This window comes from Leopardus geoffroyi, chromosome C2 (genome assembly GCF_018350155.1).
Source record: "Leopardus geoffroyi isolate Oge1 chromosome C2, O.geoffroyi_Oge1_pat1.0, whole genome shotgun sequence".
NCBI lineage: Eukaryota > Metazoa > Chordata > Mammalia > Carnivora > Felidae > Leopardus > Leopardus geoffroyi.
Genome location: NC_059333.1, coordinates 152,576,824 through 152,591,611, shown reverse-complemented (window position 1 = coordinate 152,591,611; position 14,788 = coordinate 152,576,824). Strand labels below are relative to the sequence as shown.

Genomic DNA, 14,788 nt, shown 5'->3' with positions numbered 1-14,788 from the left:
GTGACCCCTCCTGCCTTGAGAACAAGGGGTGGGGGGGGGGGAATACCCTGCGCAGGCGCTCTTGGTCAGCGTCGCCGTCACCTTGCGGGTGAGGAGCGAGGCTTATTCCTGGAGGGTGCTCAGCAAACATTTCTAGAGTCGAGGCCTTGAGAAAGCTTCCATTGTACTAATACCCAGAGCATGCTACGCTAACCTCACTTTGTGAGAGCCGATCATTGCACATAGGATATGGATCTTTAAGAATTTGCACTCTTCTCTGCAGCGATTTACGGGAAACCAGATCGCAAAGATTTACCAGCAGAACCCCGAGGCCTACTCACACACGGAGGTCGGTTCAACGTTCCTCTTTGATTTCAGTCACAGTTGAATTCCTTTTATAATACTTAACCTTTAGTATAAATATATCTCACGCGCATTGGCCAAAAGCATGGATTAGCAGACATTGAAAATGATATATTCAGTTTGGCTTTTTTTTTTTCTCATTGTCGAGCTATTTCCAAAGAGGAAGGAATGAATGGAATCGTGGGAAAGAGAAGTCAGGGCCTCTCTTGACCCCAGGGGGCAGGGGCAGGGTGGGAGCAGTGGGGACTGGTGTCTTCGGCCACCTGAGTAGGAGTTCCAGGTGCCCTTTGGTCTCCGTCTTCTCAGTTTCCTGCGTGGAAATGGCTCCCAGGCACTTGATTGGTGTGGGCTCAGTGTTTTCTCCAGAAATGTGGAAAGCTGAACCCCTGTGTCCCTAGCTGTGGCCCTTCAACCAGAGCCTGTGTCCCAGGAACTCAGATTCATTCCTTGGACCACAGTCACCGAGAGCCGGCACTTAATGCCTCCTGAGAAGAGCCTGACACCTTGGCTGGTGATTTTCGTCTCTGAATAATTAGAAAACGATCAGCTCATGTTCAACCAAAGTGCCTTTTTAATCTTGGGAGTTAACAGCATCCGGTTTGTTATTTAATGACTCAGGGTTCCAGATTACTCTGCAGCATGTGCTATGCAGATTTCAGGGAGGAGGGGAAGGGCAGAGATGTAAAACCCTCTCCAAATTCCGTGTGGAACCAAGGTGGCCTGAGGGGGGACAGGGGACAGGAGGTGCTGGCATTCTCTGCAGTGGTCCAAGGGCCGGGCACAGACCCTCAGGCCAACATTTGAAATCCATTATCAGTCCTCCAGCTCCTGAGGGACTGGTTTTCGCTTAAGTTGCTCTGAAACCCCGAGGGTGTCTTTGTGGGTTCTGAGTCCTGTGGCCACACATCCCCCCTTCCCTTGTGACTTAGCTATAAAGACCACAGGAATGGAGGAAGGAGATCGGGCATCACACCTCCTGGATTCTGGGTAGAAAAGCCACTTCCCCAAGCACGGCTTTTTCATAGGGCTTGTTGCTTTTTTGCTTTGTCGGACTTGATTTTCTATGGCCCAACAGAAACGGCAGCGTGAGGTGCTCTTCCAAGGAGTCTTGGTGATCCAGATACTCATATGTTCTAGTACCCAAGATACTCAGTCACTGCCATTACTGGGCACCTTGCTCCAAGTTCTCATGTCGTGCGCATCAGAGGATTCGGTGGCTTATGGAAATGAGTCCTAGCTGACTGTTGCTTCCTTTTACAGAGAATTTCTTTGGTCAGTAGCTTTGCTGCCTCCCTGTTCCTTGGGTCGTACTCTCCTATCGACTGCAGTGATGGTAAGCCTTCAGAGTCCTGGCGCTGGCCTGTTCCGTATGCATGTGCACATGGGGGGCTGTGGGCAGCGTGAGCCCTGTCCCCCGGCTGGGTGCTAGTCTTTTAGCCCTGTCGTCTGTTGCCGAGGAGGGAGCAGATTGTCTTCTGCTGTGTAATGAATGTCCCCGGTGCTTAGCAGCCGAAGACCACAAGTGTTGACGATCTCACAGAATTTCCGCAGGTCTGTAATCTCGGAGCAGCTTGGCTGGCTTGTGTGGCCTAGGAGCTCTCATGGGGTGGCATTCAAGCTGGCAACCAGGACCAGTCATATAAAGGCTTGACTGGGGCTCCAGACAGGACTGCTTTGAGGCCTGTGTTCCTCTCCATGTGGCCCTCCCATAGGACCACTCACCACACTGGAGCTGGATCCCCCTCCTCCCCCCCGGGTGAGGGATGAGAGGAGAGTGCAGTCAAGCAGAAGCTGCAGAAGCTTTTACACCTTAGTCTTGGAAGTGTCGTACCGTCCCTGCTGCCCCACCCTACTGGTCACAACAGACCTCCCCAGGTATAGGAAGACAGGGACCTCACAAGGTGTGAACACCAGGGCTCAGGGCTGAGCACGAGCCATCTTGGAGCCTGGCTCCCCCAAGGAGTTGTTTCTTGGGGAACGCAAGAGACTGGTGAGCTTCTGGAGTCCAAAACCTTGCCCGAAATAACTGCGGGTGATGCCAGGGAGGAAGGAAAGCTGGGACAAGGCTGCCGAAGGCACTTTTGCATGAGGCCGGGCTGCAAGGCCTGCCAACAGAAGAGGGGACCGGAACGCAGAGCAAGAGCCCAGGCCTATGAACGTGGCTTCAGAGGAGTCTTGGAATGCTCAGAGCCTCCTGGGACTCCATCTGGAGTGTTTGAGTGCTGTCGTATGCCAGCTGTTATTCTAGTGTTCAGGGAGAGGAAGCCGGTCCCCCAGCTTCACTCACAATCTGGAGAAGAGAAGGTTCCCACAGGTAGCTCCGGAGAAGTGAGACCAGCAGAACCCTAAGCCTGGAACAGCATGTGTCCACTTGTGTTCGCCACACCTCCCCTGGGGCTGTTTGTGCTGCGGGGGGAAAGTCACAGCCCCACTCCCGGGGCGGTCCAGAGGTTCACATTTTTCAGCCTCAGCCGGACCCTCCACGCCGCTGTCCTCACCCCCTCGAGAGGTCACCCCCTGATTTACCTGTGGTCTGACCTCCTCACCTGGGTGCATGACTCCATTAGCATCCCGGCCGACGTCTATGTGCCTCCACCTGGACCCAGGGGAGGAGGAAGACGGGAGGCCTCCCCCTGTGCTCTGGCTCGTCTCCCCCTCGCTGTCCTCAGGAAAGCCTCGGGAGCAGTAGATTGTTTTCAGACAGGCTTAGCTTCCCTCGATAAGTTAGATGTGATTGGGAAATCCTGAGGGCTGACCCACATCAGCCCAGGGCTGCCTCCAAGCAGACACCTTGAACCCAGGGGACACAAAGAACAGTGCCTGGTCTACGTATTGTCGGGTCTTAGGGCTGCAGATTTGCAGCCTAATGGTGGAGCTCGAGCCCATGAGGGATATGCGGAGGAGGTGGGGCCGTGTGTTTCCAAGGGCCCCTGCGGACCTCATGTTTGCCAGCTCCGTAATGACCCAGGCACACCGTATGCATTCCGGTCGGAAGAGGTCCAAGTATAAGTTTGCTGCAAGAGAATGATTGGCTTTCTGCCCCACTGGTACATTTTCCCAAAAGGTCCTTTCTAAAGATGTTTCTGTTTCTTGTTTCCTTCATTCCCTTAGGTTCTGGAATGAATTTGTTGCAGATCAAGGACAAAGTCTGGTCGCGGGTCTGCCTTGCTGCCTGTGCTCCTCATTTAGAGGAGAAGCTTGGCTCACCGGTACCGTCCTGCTCAGTTGTGGTAGGTCCTCTTTCCGGCGGCGTGGCTCCTTTAAGAGCTGGCAGCTACTGGGGAAAGCAGTGTACAAGAGAAGCGTTTGACATGTCAAAGCCGAATGTCTTGATCAGTGCCTTGCATTTAGCAGGTACTGAGGTGCAGGTATATATGACTGCCTCGTGGCGGTGAGGTGTGGGGTAGGGGGACTTAGGAAAATTCTGCTAGAAATTTATTAGGAAAGGAAGAAAAGTTGAAGGTATAAGTTGTGGGTGATTGCATACGTTAGGAAAAAATACACAGAATGCTGAAATTCTTGGGGTAGGAACCACCTCTGAAGCTTGAAGGAGGCAGAGAGTAGGAGTACATACAAAGAGGTGCCAGGAAGCTACGGAGAACGCAGTCCCTGGCACCGTGTTGCCCAGGCTGGAATGTCGTCTCTGCCACTTGCCAGCTTTGTGACTTTAGTCTGTGCCTCTGTTTCCTCATTTCTATTGTTCCTGAAGGAATAATGATACTTTCTATGTTGTCAGACTGATGTGCAGAATAAACAGGTCGATGCATTTAAAGTTTATTTATTTATTTCGAAAGAGAGAGAGAGCACAAATAGGGGAGGAGTGGAGAGAGAGGGAGGGAGAATCCCAAGCAAGCTCCACGTCGTTAGCATGGACGCAGGGCTTGAACCCACGAACCGCGAGATCATGGCCTGAGCCGAAATCAAGAGTTGTGCGCTCAGCCAACTGAGCCACCCAGGTGCGCTGTAAGTGAGCTGATGCATTTAAAGTGCTCAGGATAGTTCTCGGTCCCAAGGGCAATATGAAAAACATTCAGGGCGGGGCACCTGGGTGGCTCAGTTGGTTAGGCGGCCGACTTCGGCTCAGGTCATGATCTCACAGTCCGTGAGTTCGAGCCCCGCGTCGGGCTCTGTGCTGACAGCTCAGAGCCTGAAGCCTGTTTCGGATTCTGTGTCTCCCTCTCTCTGCCCCTCCCCTGTTCATGCTCTGTCTCTCCCTGTCTCAAAAATAAATAAAACGTTAAAAAAAAAAAAAAAAAAAAAAAGAAAAACATTCAGGGCAGCCACGTGGGGAAGGATGAAGCGGGACCACTCTTATACCACACACAAAAATGAGCTCAAAATGGATGAAAGACTTGAATGGAAGACCTGAAAGCATGGAGCTCCTAGAGAAAAACAGCTGTTGGTGGTGATTTTGGGGATTTGATACCAAGAGCAAAGGCAAGAAAAGCAAGTGGGACTATATCAAACTTAGAAGCTTCCGCACAGCAAAGGGAAACCATCGACAAAACTGAGAGGCCGGGGGCCTGGGTCCCTCGGTTGAGCCTGTGACTCTTGATTTCGGCTGAGGTCATGATCTCACGGTTCCATTCGTGATTTTGAGCCCCTCGTGGGGCTCTGTGTTGGAGATACACAGCCCACTTGGGATTCTCTCTTTGCCCCTCCCCTGTGCTTTCTCTCTCTTTCTCTCTCTCTCCAATAAACTTCAGAAAACCAAAAATGCAACCTATGGGATGGGAGAATATACATAAAAATCATGTATCTGGGGGCACCTGGGTGATTCACTCGGTTGGGCGTCCGACTTTGGTTTAAGTCATGATCTCATGGTTCATGAGTTAGAGCCTCACGTCGGGCTCTGTGCTGACAGCTCAGAGCCTGGAACCTGCTTCAGATTCTGTGTCTCCCTCTCTCTCTGCCCCTCCCCCACTCATGCTCGCTCTCTCTCTCTCTCTCTCTCAAAAAATAAACATTAAAAAATTTTTTTCAAAATCCTATATCTGATAAGGAGTTAGCATCCAAAATATCTAAAGAACTCACACAACTCTGTAGCGAAAAGACAAACGGTGTGATGAAGAACATTTAACCATTAGCACGACACCCCCATTCAGAATACACACTGGCTGGGTGTATTTGCCTTGGTTTCCCCGAGTTAACTGACTTTAGTTCTAGGCTGCTCTGTGGGGAGAATGGAGTAGACAGCTGGGCCCTGCCCTCAGGGGCCCTTTGGCAGGAACATGTGCCACACACAGAACGGCTGGGTGGTTGAGGATGTCAGTAGGAAGGAAGGAGAAGGGTCCCTGAGGCCTGAGGAGGGTGACGAGAAGGATCAGGCTGCCACTTGTGCTGCCCGTTCAGAGTCCCAGCCACAAAAGCACTTTTCTGAGATCAGCACCGATGTACAGAGCTTAGGGAGGGGTGTCCCCCGCCTCGGAAGGGGGACAGTTCAGGACCCAACCTTGCTGAAGCACAGCAGAAGGAATAAGGAAGGGCCAACAGGAAACAGCCCAGCCTCTGGGATTGGTATTCCATGCACGGCTTCTGGTTTTGTGTGAGATGGGAAGCAATGTTTTGTCCACGGCAACAGGCTTTGTTTTCCTTATGCCGGGAACACATGCCTCCAGGAGGGAGCTCGTGCACAGACTAGCAGCTTGAGGAACCAAAAAGAACCGATTCTGAAAAGCATGTTTTCATTTGTAACAGATGCACCCACGTGATGGGGGGTTGGGGGACGGGGACAAGCGGAACCGGTGTTTCCCATCATCCCTTCTTCGGAAGGTGGTGCCCAGGCAGCTTTCACGTTTTTTGCAGGAAGATATCTGGAGATGGATGGTGTTGGACGCTTCTCCAGCCCTGTCTCGCAGCCTCCTAACCCATCTGTTTGACCAGCTGCTGTGGCTTTTCAGTGTCACCTGGCCGCAGCCTGCCGCGGTGGGATCTCATTTCCCTCCCTTTCCGCCCAGGGCTTCTGTGACACCGTGTTTGTGCTCTGCAAACCTGGAGGTCCAGGGAGTTAACATCCCACGGGACACCCTTCAGTAGCGGGTGACTACCTGTGGAGATGTGCCCCTCGCCCCATTCCCAGGTGGACAACCCCCAGATACTTTACATGGCTACTCGGACGCTGCCCACAGTGGCGACCAGCTTGACAATGTACCCTTGGGTGGCCTCTCCCTCCTCCCCAGGTCCCCTTTCGTTTTCTGGGGTCACTTTCCCAAATAAGCCACCTGCACACGAACTCTGACTCTGGCTCTGTTTTTGGAGGCAACGGGGTCTGAGACATTTCTCTCTCAGGAGATGGCTTATTCTGATGTAAGACTGAAATTTTGCTATAAGGAGCAAAATTTCTTTCTAGGCCCCAGGAAAGCCCATCATTTATTTCAAACTTTTGGAACTAAGGTAAAGTCAGGGAAAGGGGGTGGGGGGGGGAAGTGTCTCTTTTATAGCTGTGTTTTCTATGGGTCTGTCCAACGGGTGTCCCTGATCTCTGGTCCCACAGCTGCCCTTGGAGGAGCCTCGGGGGCCATGCTTCTCAGGGGAGTTCCCTCCCCCACACTGCCATTTTTTTGGTTTATTTTCTCTAGAAAGTTGACCTCTGCATTTGCATGTTGATTCTTCTTTTTTTTTTTTTTAATGTTTATTTGGAGAGAGAGAGAGAGAGAGAGAGAGCACACAAGCAGGAGAGGGGCAGAGAGAGAGGGAGACAGAGGATCAGAAGCAGGCCAGCACAGAACTCTATGTGGGGCTTGAACTCAGAACCGTGAGATCATGAACTGAGCTGAAGTCGGTGGCTTACCTGACTGAGCCACCCAGGCGCCCCGCATGTTTGGTTATTCTTAATCAGATTGCTGGGCTGATAGAATGAGTATGTAAGACATTATGTCTTTTCATGAATTTGCTTCCTGTGTGTCCACTGGCTATGTACTTACCATTAATGCTATACCAGAATGTGGAGCTTACGAAAAAAGTACAAGATGGGGATTGGTTTGTTCTAGCTGCCTCTCAAAATCCAGTGGTGTTCAAGGCAGTGGGATGACCTTAAATTTATAGTTCCAAGCCTGTGCTGGGTTCCTCTGGCTTTTTGTGAACAGGAGGGGACATCCTGTTGCGACATCCCTTGGGAGTGATGTGAGTGCAGGCCCAGTGACCTGGGGCTCGTAGCATTCTTGCAACCTGAGGTTTGGACGGCTGTGAACGGTGGGATTTGCTTCTCCTCCTCAGGGAGCCATTTCTTCCTACTATGTCCAGCGCTATGGATTTCCTCCAGGATGCCAAGTGGTGGCCTTTACTGGGGACAACCCTGGTGAGTACCTTGCAGGATTTCACTCTCCCAAGTAGCCTGACTGGGTCCATTTGAGAATGTCAGCCAGTGCAGCCTCTTGAAACCCTTCCTCCCTGGCCACCTGCCACACTGCTGGCCTGTAATCTGCCTCCTTGTACCTGCCCCACCTTGGTTCTGCCTCTGCCTCTGCCTTCTGGAGCCGCTGAGGGCTGCCCCCTCCGCCCCAGGTGAGAACTGATCAGTGGTTAAGGAGGGTAGTCCTGCCCACCACCCCCCCTTGCAACTGCCTTTTCTGTTCCAAGCTAAACATCTCAGTTCCTCCAGCCCTTCCTCTGGGACATGGTCTTGGGTCTCCTCCCCATCATTTGCTCTATGGATATGAATTATTCCTCATCCGAACACCTTTCCCTCCCCCAGCCACTCCAGGAGGGGTCATCAGGTCTCTGAAGAAAGGCCAGATGGCCACACTGTACCACCAGACCGCTGCCCCTCAGCCCCACCCCCGGCAGCCCTTTCCCTAACGAGCCACCAAATTAGGATTGCCAGGTAAATACAAATATAGGTACAGGACACCCAGGGTAACTCCCATTTCAGAGGAACAACAAATAATAATGTAATATAAGCGCATCCCTTGCGATATCTGTATTTCACATAACCACAAATGATTTTTTAGTGTGAGTATGTCCCAAAGCATGTTTCTCTGAAATTCAGTTTAACTGAGTGTCCTCCACTTTGTCTGGCAACTCTACCCTAAATCACCCTCCTAGGCTCCTGCTCTAAGGAAGTGAGGGTCAAGTAACGTGGCCGAGGACCAGGGTCTGCTGTCCAAGGGAGGCTGACTTCCCTTCGTAGAGCCTCTCCTGCTTTCCTCCGTGGTCAGGGAACATGCGTGGCTCTCTGTTCTTTCTTTCTTTTTTTAACTTTTTTAATGTTTATTTTTGAGAGAGGGAGACAAGACAGAGTGAGCAGGGGAGGGGCAGAGAGAGGGAGACACAGAATCCAAAGCAGGCTCCGGGGTCCCAGCCGTCAGCACAGAGCCTGAGGGCGGGACTCAGACCCACCCACTGTGAGATCATGACCTGAGCCAAAGTCGAACGCTTAACCGACTGAGCCACCCCGGCACCCCGTGGCTGTCTGTTCTATTTCACTCTCCTTTGAAACACATTTCTTTCTATTTTCAGACTTCAGCCCTTCTCCCGGTTTCAACACCCACTAGCCTCCCTGTACTTTCCTTCTGTTGGCTGTGTAGACGAGCAGGATATGAGCATCAAAAATAAATAGAGGCATGTGTGCCTAGGAGTGTAGTTGTATGCCTCGAAATAGAGCTGATGGCCCTGGTTAAAATTCATTCTTAATAACAGTGGCTATATTATTAGCAGTAGTATTCGATTCCATATTTTCTGCAGTGTCTGTGTATATTTTCGTGATGAAGGAAAAACATTTAAGTCACTGCTGTTCAGCCACTACTACAAATAACACTCATGGTGTTCCTCAGTCTGCTTCCGGCCTGTCTGCTCTGGAGCTGAGGGGACAGCTAGCACGTCCCCGCCACGCTTGTGGCCGCATCTGTGACCTGTCTCTCCTGGGACAGCTGTGGCTCTGGTATCTGGGGGGATCCCCAGGAGCCAGACAAGGGCCCTTCCTGTCCCTGAGCAATTTCTGTAGACGATCGTGCGGAACCCTGTTGTCAAAGCACAGAACCAAACAGACCAGGTTTTGGAGGAAGGATCCCAGTGTTCCTGATCCAAAGGTGAAGGGGAGGGAGGTAGACGCTGGTAGACAGTGGCCTGATTTCCACGGTGGCGAGGCATGAAGCCCCACGCTCTGTCCCTGGGTCGAGAGGCATCTCCAGCCTGCAGTGTGCATGTTCTGGTGTCCCAGGCTCCCAGGGCCCCCTCAGGGCCAGTTCCCATCAGCCCTAGAAGTTGGGAGGTCAGAGAAGAGCAGAGAACAGTTGGTCTATGAGCACCAATTTAGGAAAATTCTACAGTTTTGGGGGCCACGTCTATTTTCCTTTCGGAATGAAAATAACCTCACTGAGTCTCGTTAGGCAGTGTATATACTCGTATCTCCTCTATCAACTAGAAGCATGTCAGGAGGAAGAAGGGGCCTTTTTAACCACTGCAGTGAGCTTCTGGGCATGTTTGAGCAGGAATGACAAAAAAGCAGCTTTCCGATCCTTCCTCTTGGACCTCGGTTTCAGGCTGAATGTTAGAGATCCCAGGCAGGTAGCCCTTTAGTCGGTTCCTCCCCAAGTCTGGCCTTTAGTCTGCTGGTGTTTTATTTATTTAATGTTTATTTATTTCTGAGACAGAGAGAGACAGAACATGAGTTGGGGAGGGGCAGAGAGAGAGGGAGACACAGAATCTGAAGCAGGCTCCGAGCTGTCAGCACAGAGCCCGACGTGGGGCTCGAACTCACGAGCCGTGAGATCATGACCTGAGCCGAAGTCAGTGGCTCAACTGACTGAGCCACCCAGGTGCCCCGCTCTGCTGGTGTTTTAAATAATGTATTAGCTGCTCCCTCATTAAAACAGCAGGGGTAACAAGCAAACAGACTAACAGATGCTTGTGCTCTTTTTCTTACAAGGGATACCTCTTCACTGCAGGAAAAAAATTTTTTTTAATACTGATGAACCAAAGGAAGGATGCAAACATCATCCATAATCTCTTAACCCTGAGATAGCTACAGCTACAGTTTTGATGGCTATCCTTCCAACTTTCTTTCTATGCTCATAAGTAAACATACCTTATTTTAACTAACCTGGGCAATCTTTTTGTGCAATATCATTTTAATGGTTGCCTACGGTCCGGTCGTCCCGCTTTATTTCCCCAGTCCCTGACAGTGGAGGCTGATGGGGCTTCCAGTGTTTGGGGGCACATCCAAACACTGGATGTGCTTGTACTCAGCAGTACCCATGGCTGGTTGTACTCAGCAGAAGTGATTGAGTACATCTGTCCTTCCCACATCTCCTTTCACTCACTCACTCATTCAGTCTCTCGACATTTAGTGAGTCCCTACTGCATGCCAGACCTTTCAGCTCCAGAGTACATCAGTGAGCAAGGCAGATGAGAATTGCTCTTAGGGGCCTCATGTCTAAGGGGGCCGGACAATCCCCTTTACCTTCTGCTTGGGTGGAAGGAAACCCCAACTCCTGCCTCACCTTGTGACACACTCTGCCGTGTGTATCCTGATGTCTTGACTTGGGCCCCTTGGTTCTTGGCACTCTTGTGAGCGCCTGATGGTGGGGAGTTTGGGCCCCTTTAGAAGAAGCTGGGAAGCATGACCACAGGGACTCTACCCCCTGGCCCCTGGGACCTTCCCTTGGGCCATCCTGAGCCCTCAACTCACCCTGTTCCTTCCTCTACCCTCGCATGTGGATTGGGGCGGGAGGTAGGGGCTGGCTCCCACCTGGAGGTGAGTGTGGTTTGCTTTGTGGCTCCATGTGACCTCCAGCTAACCAGAGGCTCCCCTCCTATTCTCAGCGTCGCTGGCAGGCATGAGGCTGGAGGAAGGTGACATTGCGGTAAGGTGACTTCTCACACCTACAGGCGGAGCTAACTCTTCCTGCCCTAGGAGACAGGGGTTCTGGGCCCCAGTAGCATCTTTGTTGTCTATTGGAGGGTCTGCTGGCCCCAAAAGGCAGCTGAAGGAGGGGATAGGAAGACCTAGGCCCCAGGATCTATTCGTATCTCCTCTGTTAGAAGGTCATGGCCTTTGCTGGCAGGTCCCCTTAACAGTGGCCAGTCTTGCTTGGTGCAGTGACAGAAGGGTCTGACCCTTCTGGGTCTAGTGGGAAAGTCATTGGGGAATCAGTTGTTACCCAGACCATTAGGTAGATGCAATTGTGGTTAAATTCTAAGAAATTGGCCTACAGTTTCCATGAGATCCTAAATCTGGTTGCTAACTTTGGACTTAACCTGATGTGGGAGGGTCAGAAGGAGGTTTCTCCGAGGAAGGGACATTTAATCAGCGGTCGACGGCATCAGGAGTGACACGATGGGGGTCAGGGCTGGTACAGCTGAGCAGAGAGGCGCCTCACCTCTGCCCGTTTCTTCCCAGGTCAGCCTGGGCACCAGCGACACCCTATTTCTCTGGCTCCAGGAGCCCAAGCCCGCCCTGGAAGGGCACATCTTCTGCAACCCCGTTGGCTCCCAGCACTACATGGCACTCCTCTGGTAGGCTTGGTGGGGAGGAGGGTGGTGTGGGCAGGTCTGGTACCATTTGGAGCCCTCAAGTCATCGTGCTCAGCAGCTGAGACCCCGGGACTCGTTGGGTCCTTCTGACAGCAGAGCTGGGTGGGGAAGAACCCGGCATCTGGAGTCCTCCCCAAACCCAGATTGCAGTCCCATCCTCAGCACCTATATCTTATGTGCAGATGTCACAGCACATGTGAGTCACACTTTGCTCATGAAATGGGAAGAATAAAAGGTTTACTTCGTAGCATTGTTATGACGTGCCTGGCACATGGTAGGCCTTCAACAAATGGTAGGAAGCACATCCTGCCTCCTGACAGTCGTCATGGAGGAGGTGTGCTCTGTACCCGGATCACAGGCCTTTGGAAACCCACTGGAAGCTACTCAGGGAAGTTTCTGAGCCTCTAGGCCCCAGGAACCATTGGAGAATATGTAGGTCTATTAAGTTTACCAGCTCTGTTCCATCATCCGGGTGGTATGATGTATAGAAGCCACAGCTCCCTGTCTCTCCCTGGTATTTCTCCCTGTCTCTCGCTGGTATTTCAGGGCTGGTTGTGGCAACCCCACAAGAGCCCAAGACCAGTGCATTTCCCCGCAATTCTGAGGGGCCTTTGCTGGGCCCGATGCCTTGTGGTCCAGCCTGACCTGCAGCCCTTCTCCCTCGGATTCTTCACCAAAATATGTGGGTGCAGTCAGCAAGCACTGGGTCCCTCCCTCAGAGGTGTGTGTGCTTCTGCAGCTTTAAAAATGGCTCCCTCATGAGAGAGAAGATCCGTGATGAGTCAGCTTCCTGTTCCTGGAGTGAGTTCTCTGAGGCACTGCGGTCCACGGAGATGGGGAACGGCGGGAACCTGGGTAGGCTATTTGGTGATGCCTGGGCCTGTGAAGGGCAGCGGTTGCTGGCAGAAGGGACAGGGCCTAGGGCCTCGGGGGTATGGGGAGGTGAGGGCCATGGAGAAGCCAAGAGGAGCCCTACCTGTCTATCCTTCTGCCCCATGGGCCTTCCAGACTAGTGTGAGATCCCATGATCTGAGTAAGGTTGGGCCGTTCTCCATGCTTTGAGTGGAAGTCAGGCCATAACTGCATCTCTGTCCCCCTCCGAGGCCCTGGTGACAACATCAGGGATGGCAGCCATGGCTCCTACTCTATCCCATTGTGTCCTCCACATGTAGCTTTCTGTCCCAGATGCAGGGTTCTGTTAGGAATGGTGGCCGGCCTTCTGAGCGGGGAGGAGATGTGTCTCCCTTGATCAAACCTGGGCTGGTATTTCAGGGCTGGTTGGGCAGCCGCCTCTGGCCCGGGCTGCAGGTGAGAGTAGGAAAAACCGTCTCTAAGAAAATGTAGCTCAGGGCCTTTCTTCCTGTCCTGCTGGAGAGCAGGAACCAAGGGTATTCCCCTGACTCTTCTGGCAGACCCAGATGTAGGGTCATTTCACTCTGTTCTTTAATAAGTCTTTGAGAAGCTTATCTTTTGTTTTTGATTCCCGACAGTGAATCTCTTCCCGGTCTTGTTTCAGGTTTTTATTTTGACGTAACGGAGATCACCCCTGGAATTATTGGGCGCCATAGGTTTAGTGCAGAAAACCACAAGGTACGTGTGGTATTGGTATTGGAGAGAAATTGGCTCCATTTTTGAGTACTAAATTTAACAATCGCCTATCAGATTCTGCTGCTTTAGGGACGTCATGCATTTACTCATCTATTATTAGAGCAGTTTCTTTTTAAGTTTATTTATTTTGAGAGAGAGAGAGAGAGAGAAAGCAGGCAGGGGAGGGGTAGAGAGAGGGGGATTCCCAAGCAGGTTTTGCACCGTCAGCATGGAACCCATCACAGGGTTCAAACCCACGAACTGTGAGATCATGACCTGAGCCAAAGTCGGACACTTAACCGACTGAGCCACCCAGGTGCCCCTAGAGCAAATGTTTTTGATGTGCCAGAGTGCATTTTAGTGCTGGGGAATCAGCAGGATCTAAGGCAGGCATGCTTAGAAAGCGGAGTGCAAATCACCTGTGTCCATGCTGACTGTCACTGGGAGTCATAGAGACTGTTGACTTGGCTGACTTCACCCTGCACCCCCGAGGACTGACGCTGTCTCCAGATCCGGAATTCTTTCCTGATGGAAGGCTTCTGGGACGGGGGGCACTAACATTTATTGAGGGCTGTTTAGCTCCAAGCACTGTGCTGATGGTTTCCTATATCCCTCATTTACTGCTCATAGCCTCTTGAGGTCCAGAGAGGCTAAATCATGTGCCCAAGTCACCAGGGCCTGGGTGGTGGAGGGGGGCCTCCAACCCCAGTCCTCCCTGGCCCTGAAGGTGCTGTTTTGTTTCTCCTCCACCCTGCGGCCTTTCCTAGGTGGGGTCAGTAAGTCACTCTGTCTGGTAAATGTTACAGTTAGAGTAGGCATTGGATTTGTAGCTGATGAAGCCATTCTGTATTGGGTTATAAGTGGGAAGCTTTATATAAACTGTAGAAGGAAGGAGTTCATCTCGGTTTTCTGAGGAAGGCTCAGAGAAGATACAGAGAAGGTATGCCTGTTCCCTTTTCCATAAACCCATCGAGGGCTAACAGGGAGAAGGTAGGGTCTATGCTGGTCACAGGGGCTCAGGCAGGGGCAGAGCTTGGGTTGACACCCATCAGCAGCTGTGGGTCGTCAGCGTAAGCTGTAGGCTGTCACTTAGTGAGTATTAAACACCCAGACCAGACTCTGCCGTCTAATTGGGTCATTGTAACCACCCTGAGACACAGGTACCGATATTACCTCAGTGTTGTTAAGACCCCAGCAAGGTCTGCGTAACTTACTTGCGGTCACAGAGCTGAACCCTTGGTGGCCTGAGACTAGCCCTCTGATGCTCTGTTTCTCCAGAGCGAACATGCATGAGGCTGGGAGTGTGTGTGTGTGTGAGTGATGTGTTTGTGTGACAGGTGCTTGGTTGGTTGAGCCGCACTGGAGGTCTGAGTCCTGGTTTCTGAAT

The 14,788-nt window shown here is 51.9% G+C and overlaps 1 protein-coding gene across 2 annotated transcripts in view; it reads left to right on the top strand.

The window, feature by feature from the left end:
• XYLB (xylulokinase) overlaps positions 1-14,788 on the top strand; it is a 59,177-nt gene that overhangs the window by 18,278 nt on the left and 26,111 nt on the right. For both annotated transcript variants that reach the window (XM_045436539.1, XM_045436541.1), the window contains exons 7-14: positions 263-328; positions 1,603-1,675; positions 3,454-3,572; positions 7,558-7,639; positions 11,104-11,144; positions 11,681-11,796; positions 12,554-12,669; positions 13,331-13,404. In XM_045436539.1, coding sequence (XP_045292495.1) covers positions 263-328; positions 1,603-1,675; positions 3,454-3,572; positions 7,558-7,639; positions 11,104-11,144; positions 11,681-11,796; positions 12,554-12,669; positions 13,331-13,404 — 687 coding nt within the window. The remainder of the gene's footprint in view (positions 1-262; positions 329-1,602; positions 1,676-3,453; positions 3,573-7,557; positions 7,640-11,103; positions 11,145-11,680; positions 11,797-12,553; positions 12,670-13,330; positions 13,405-14,788) is intronic.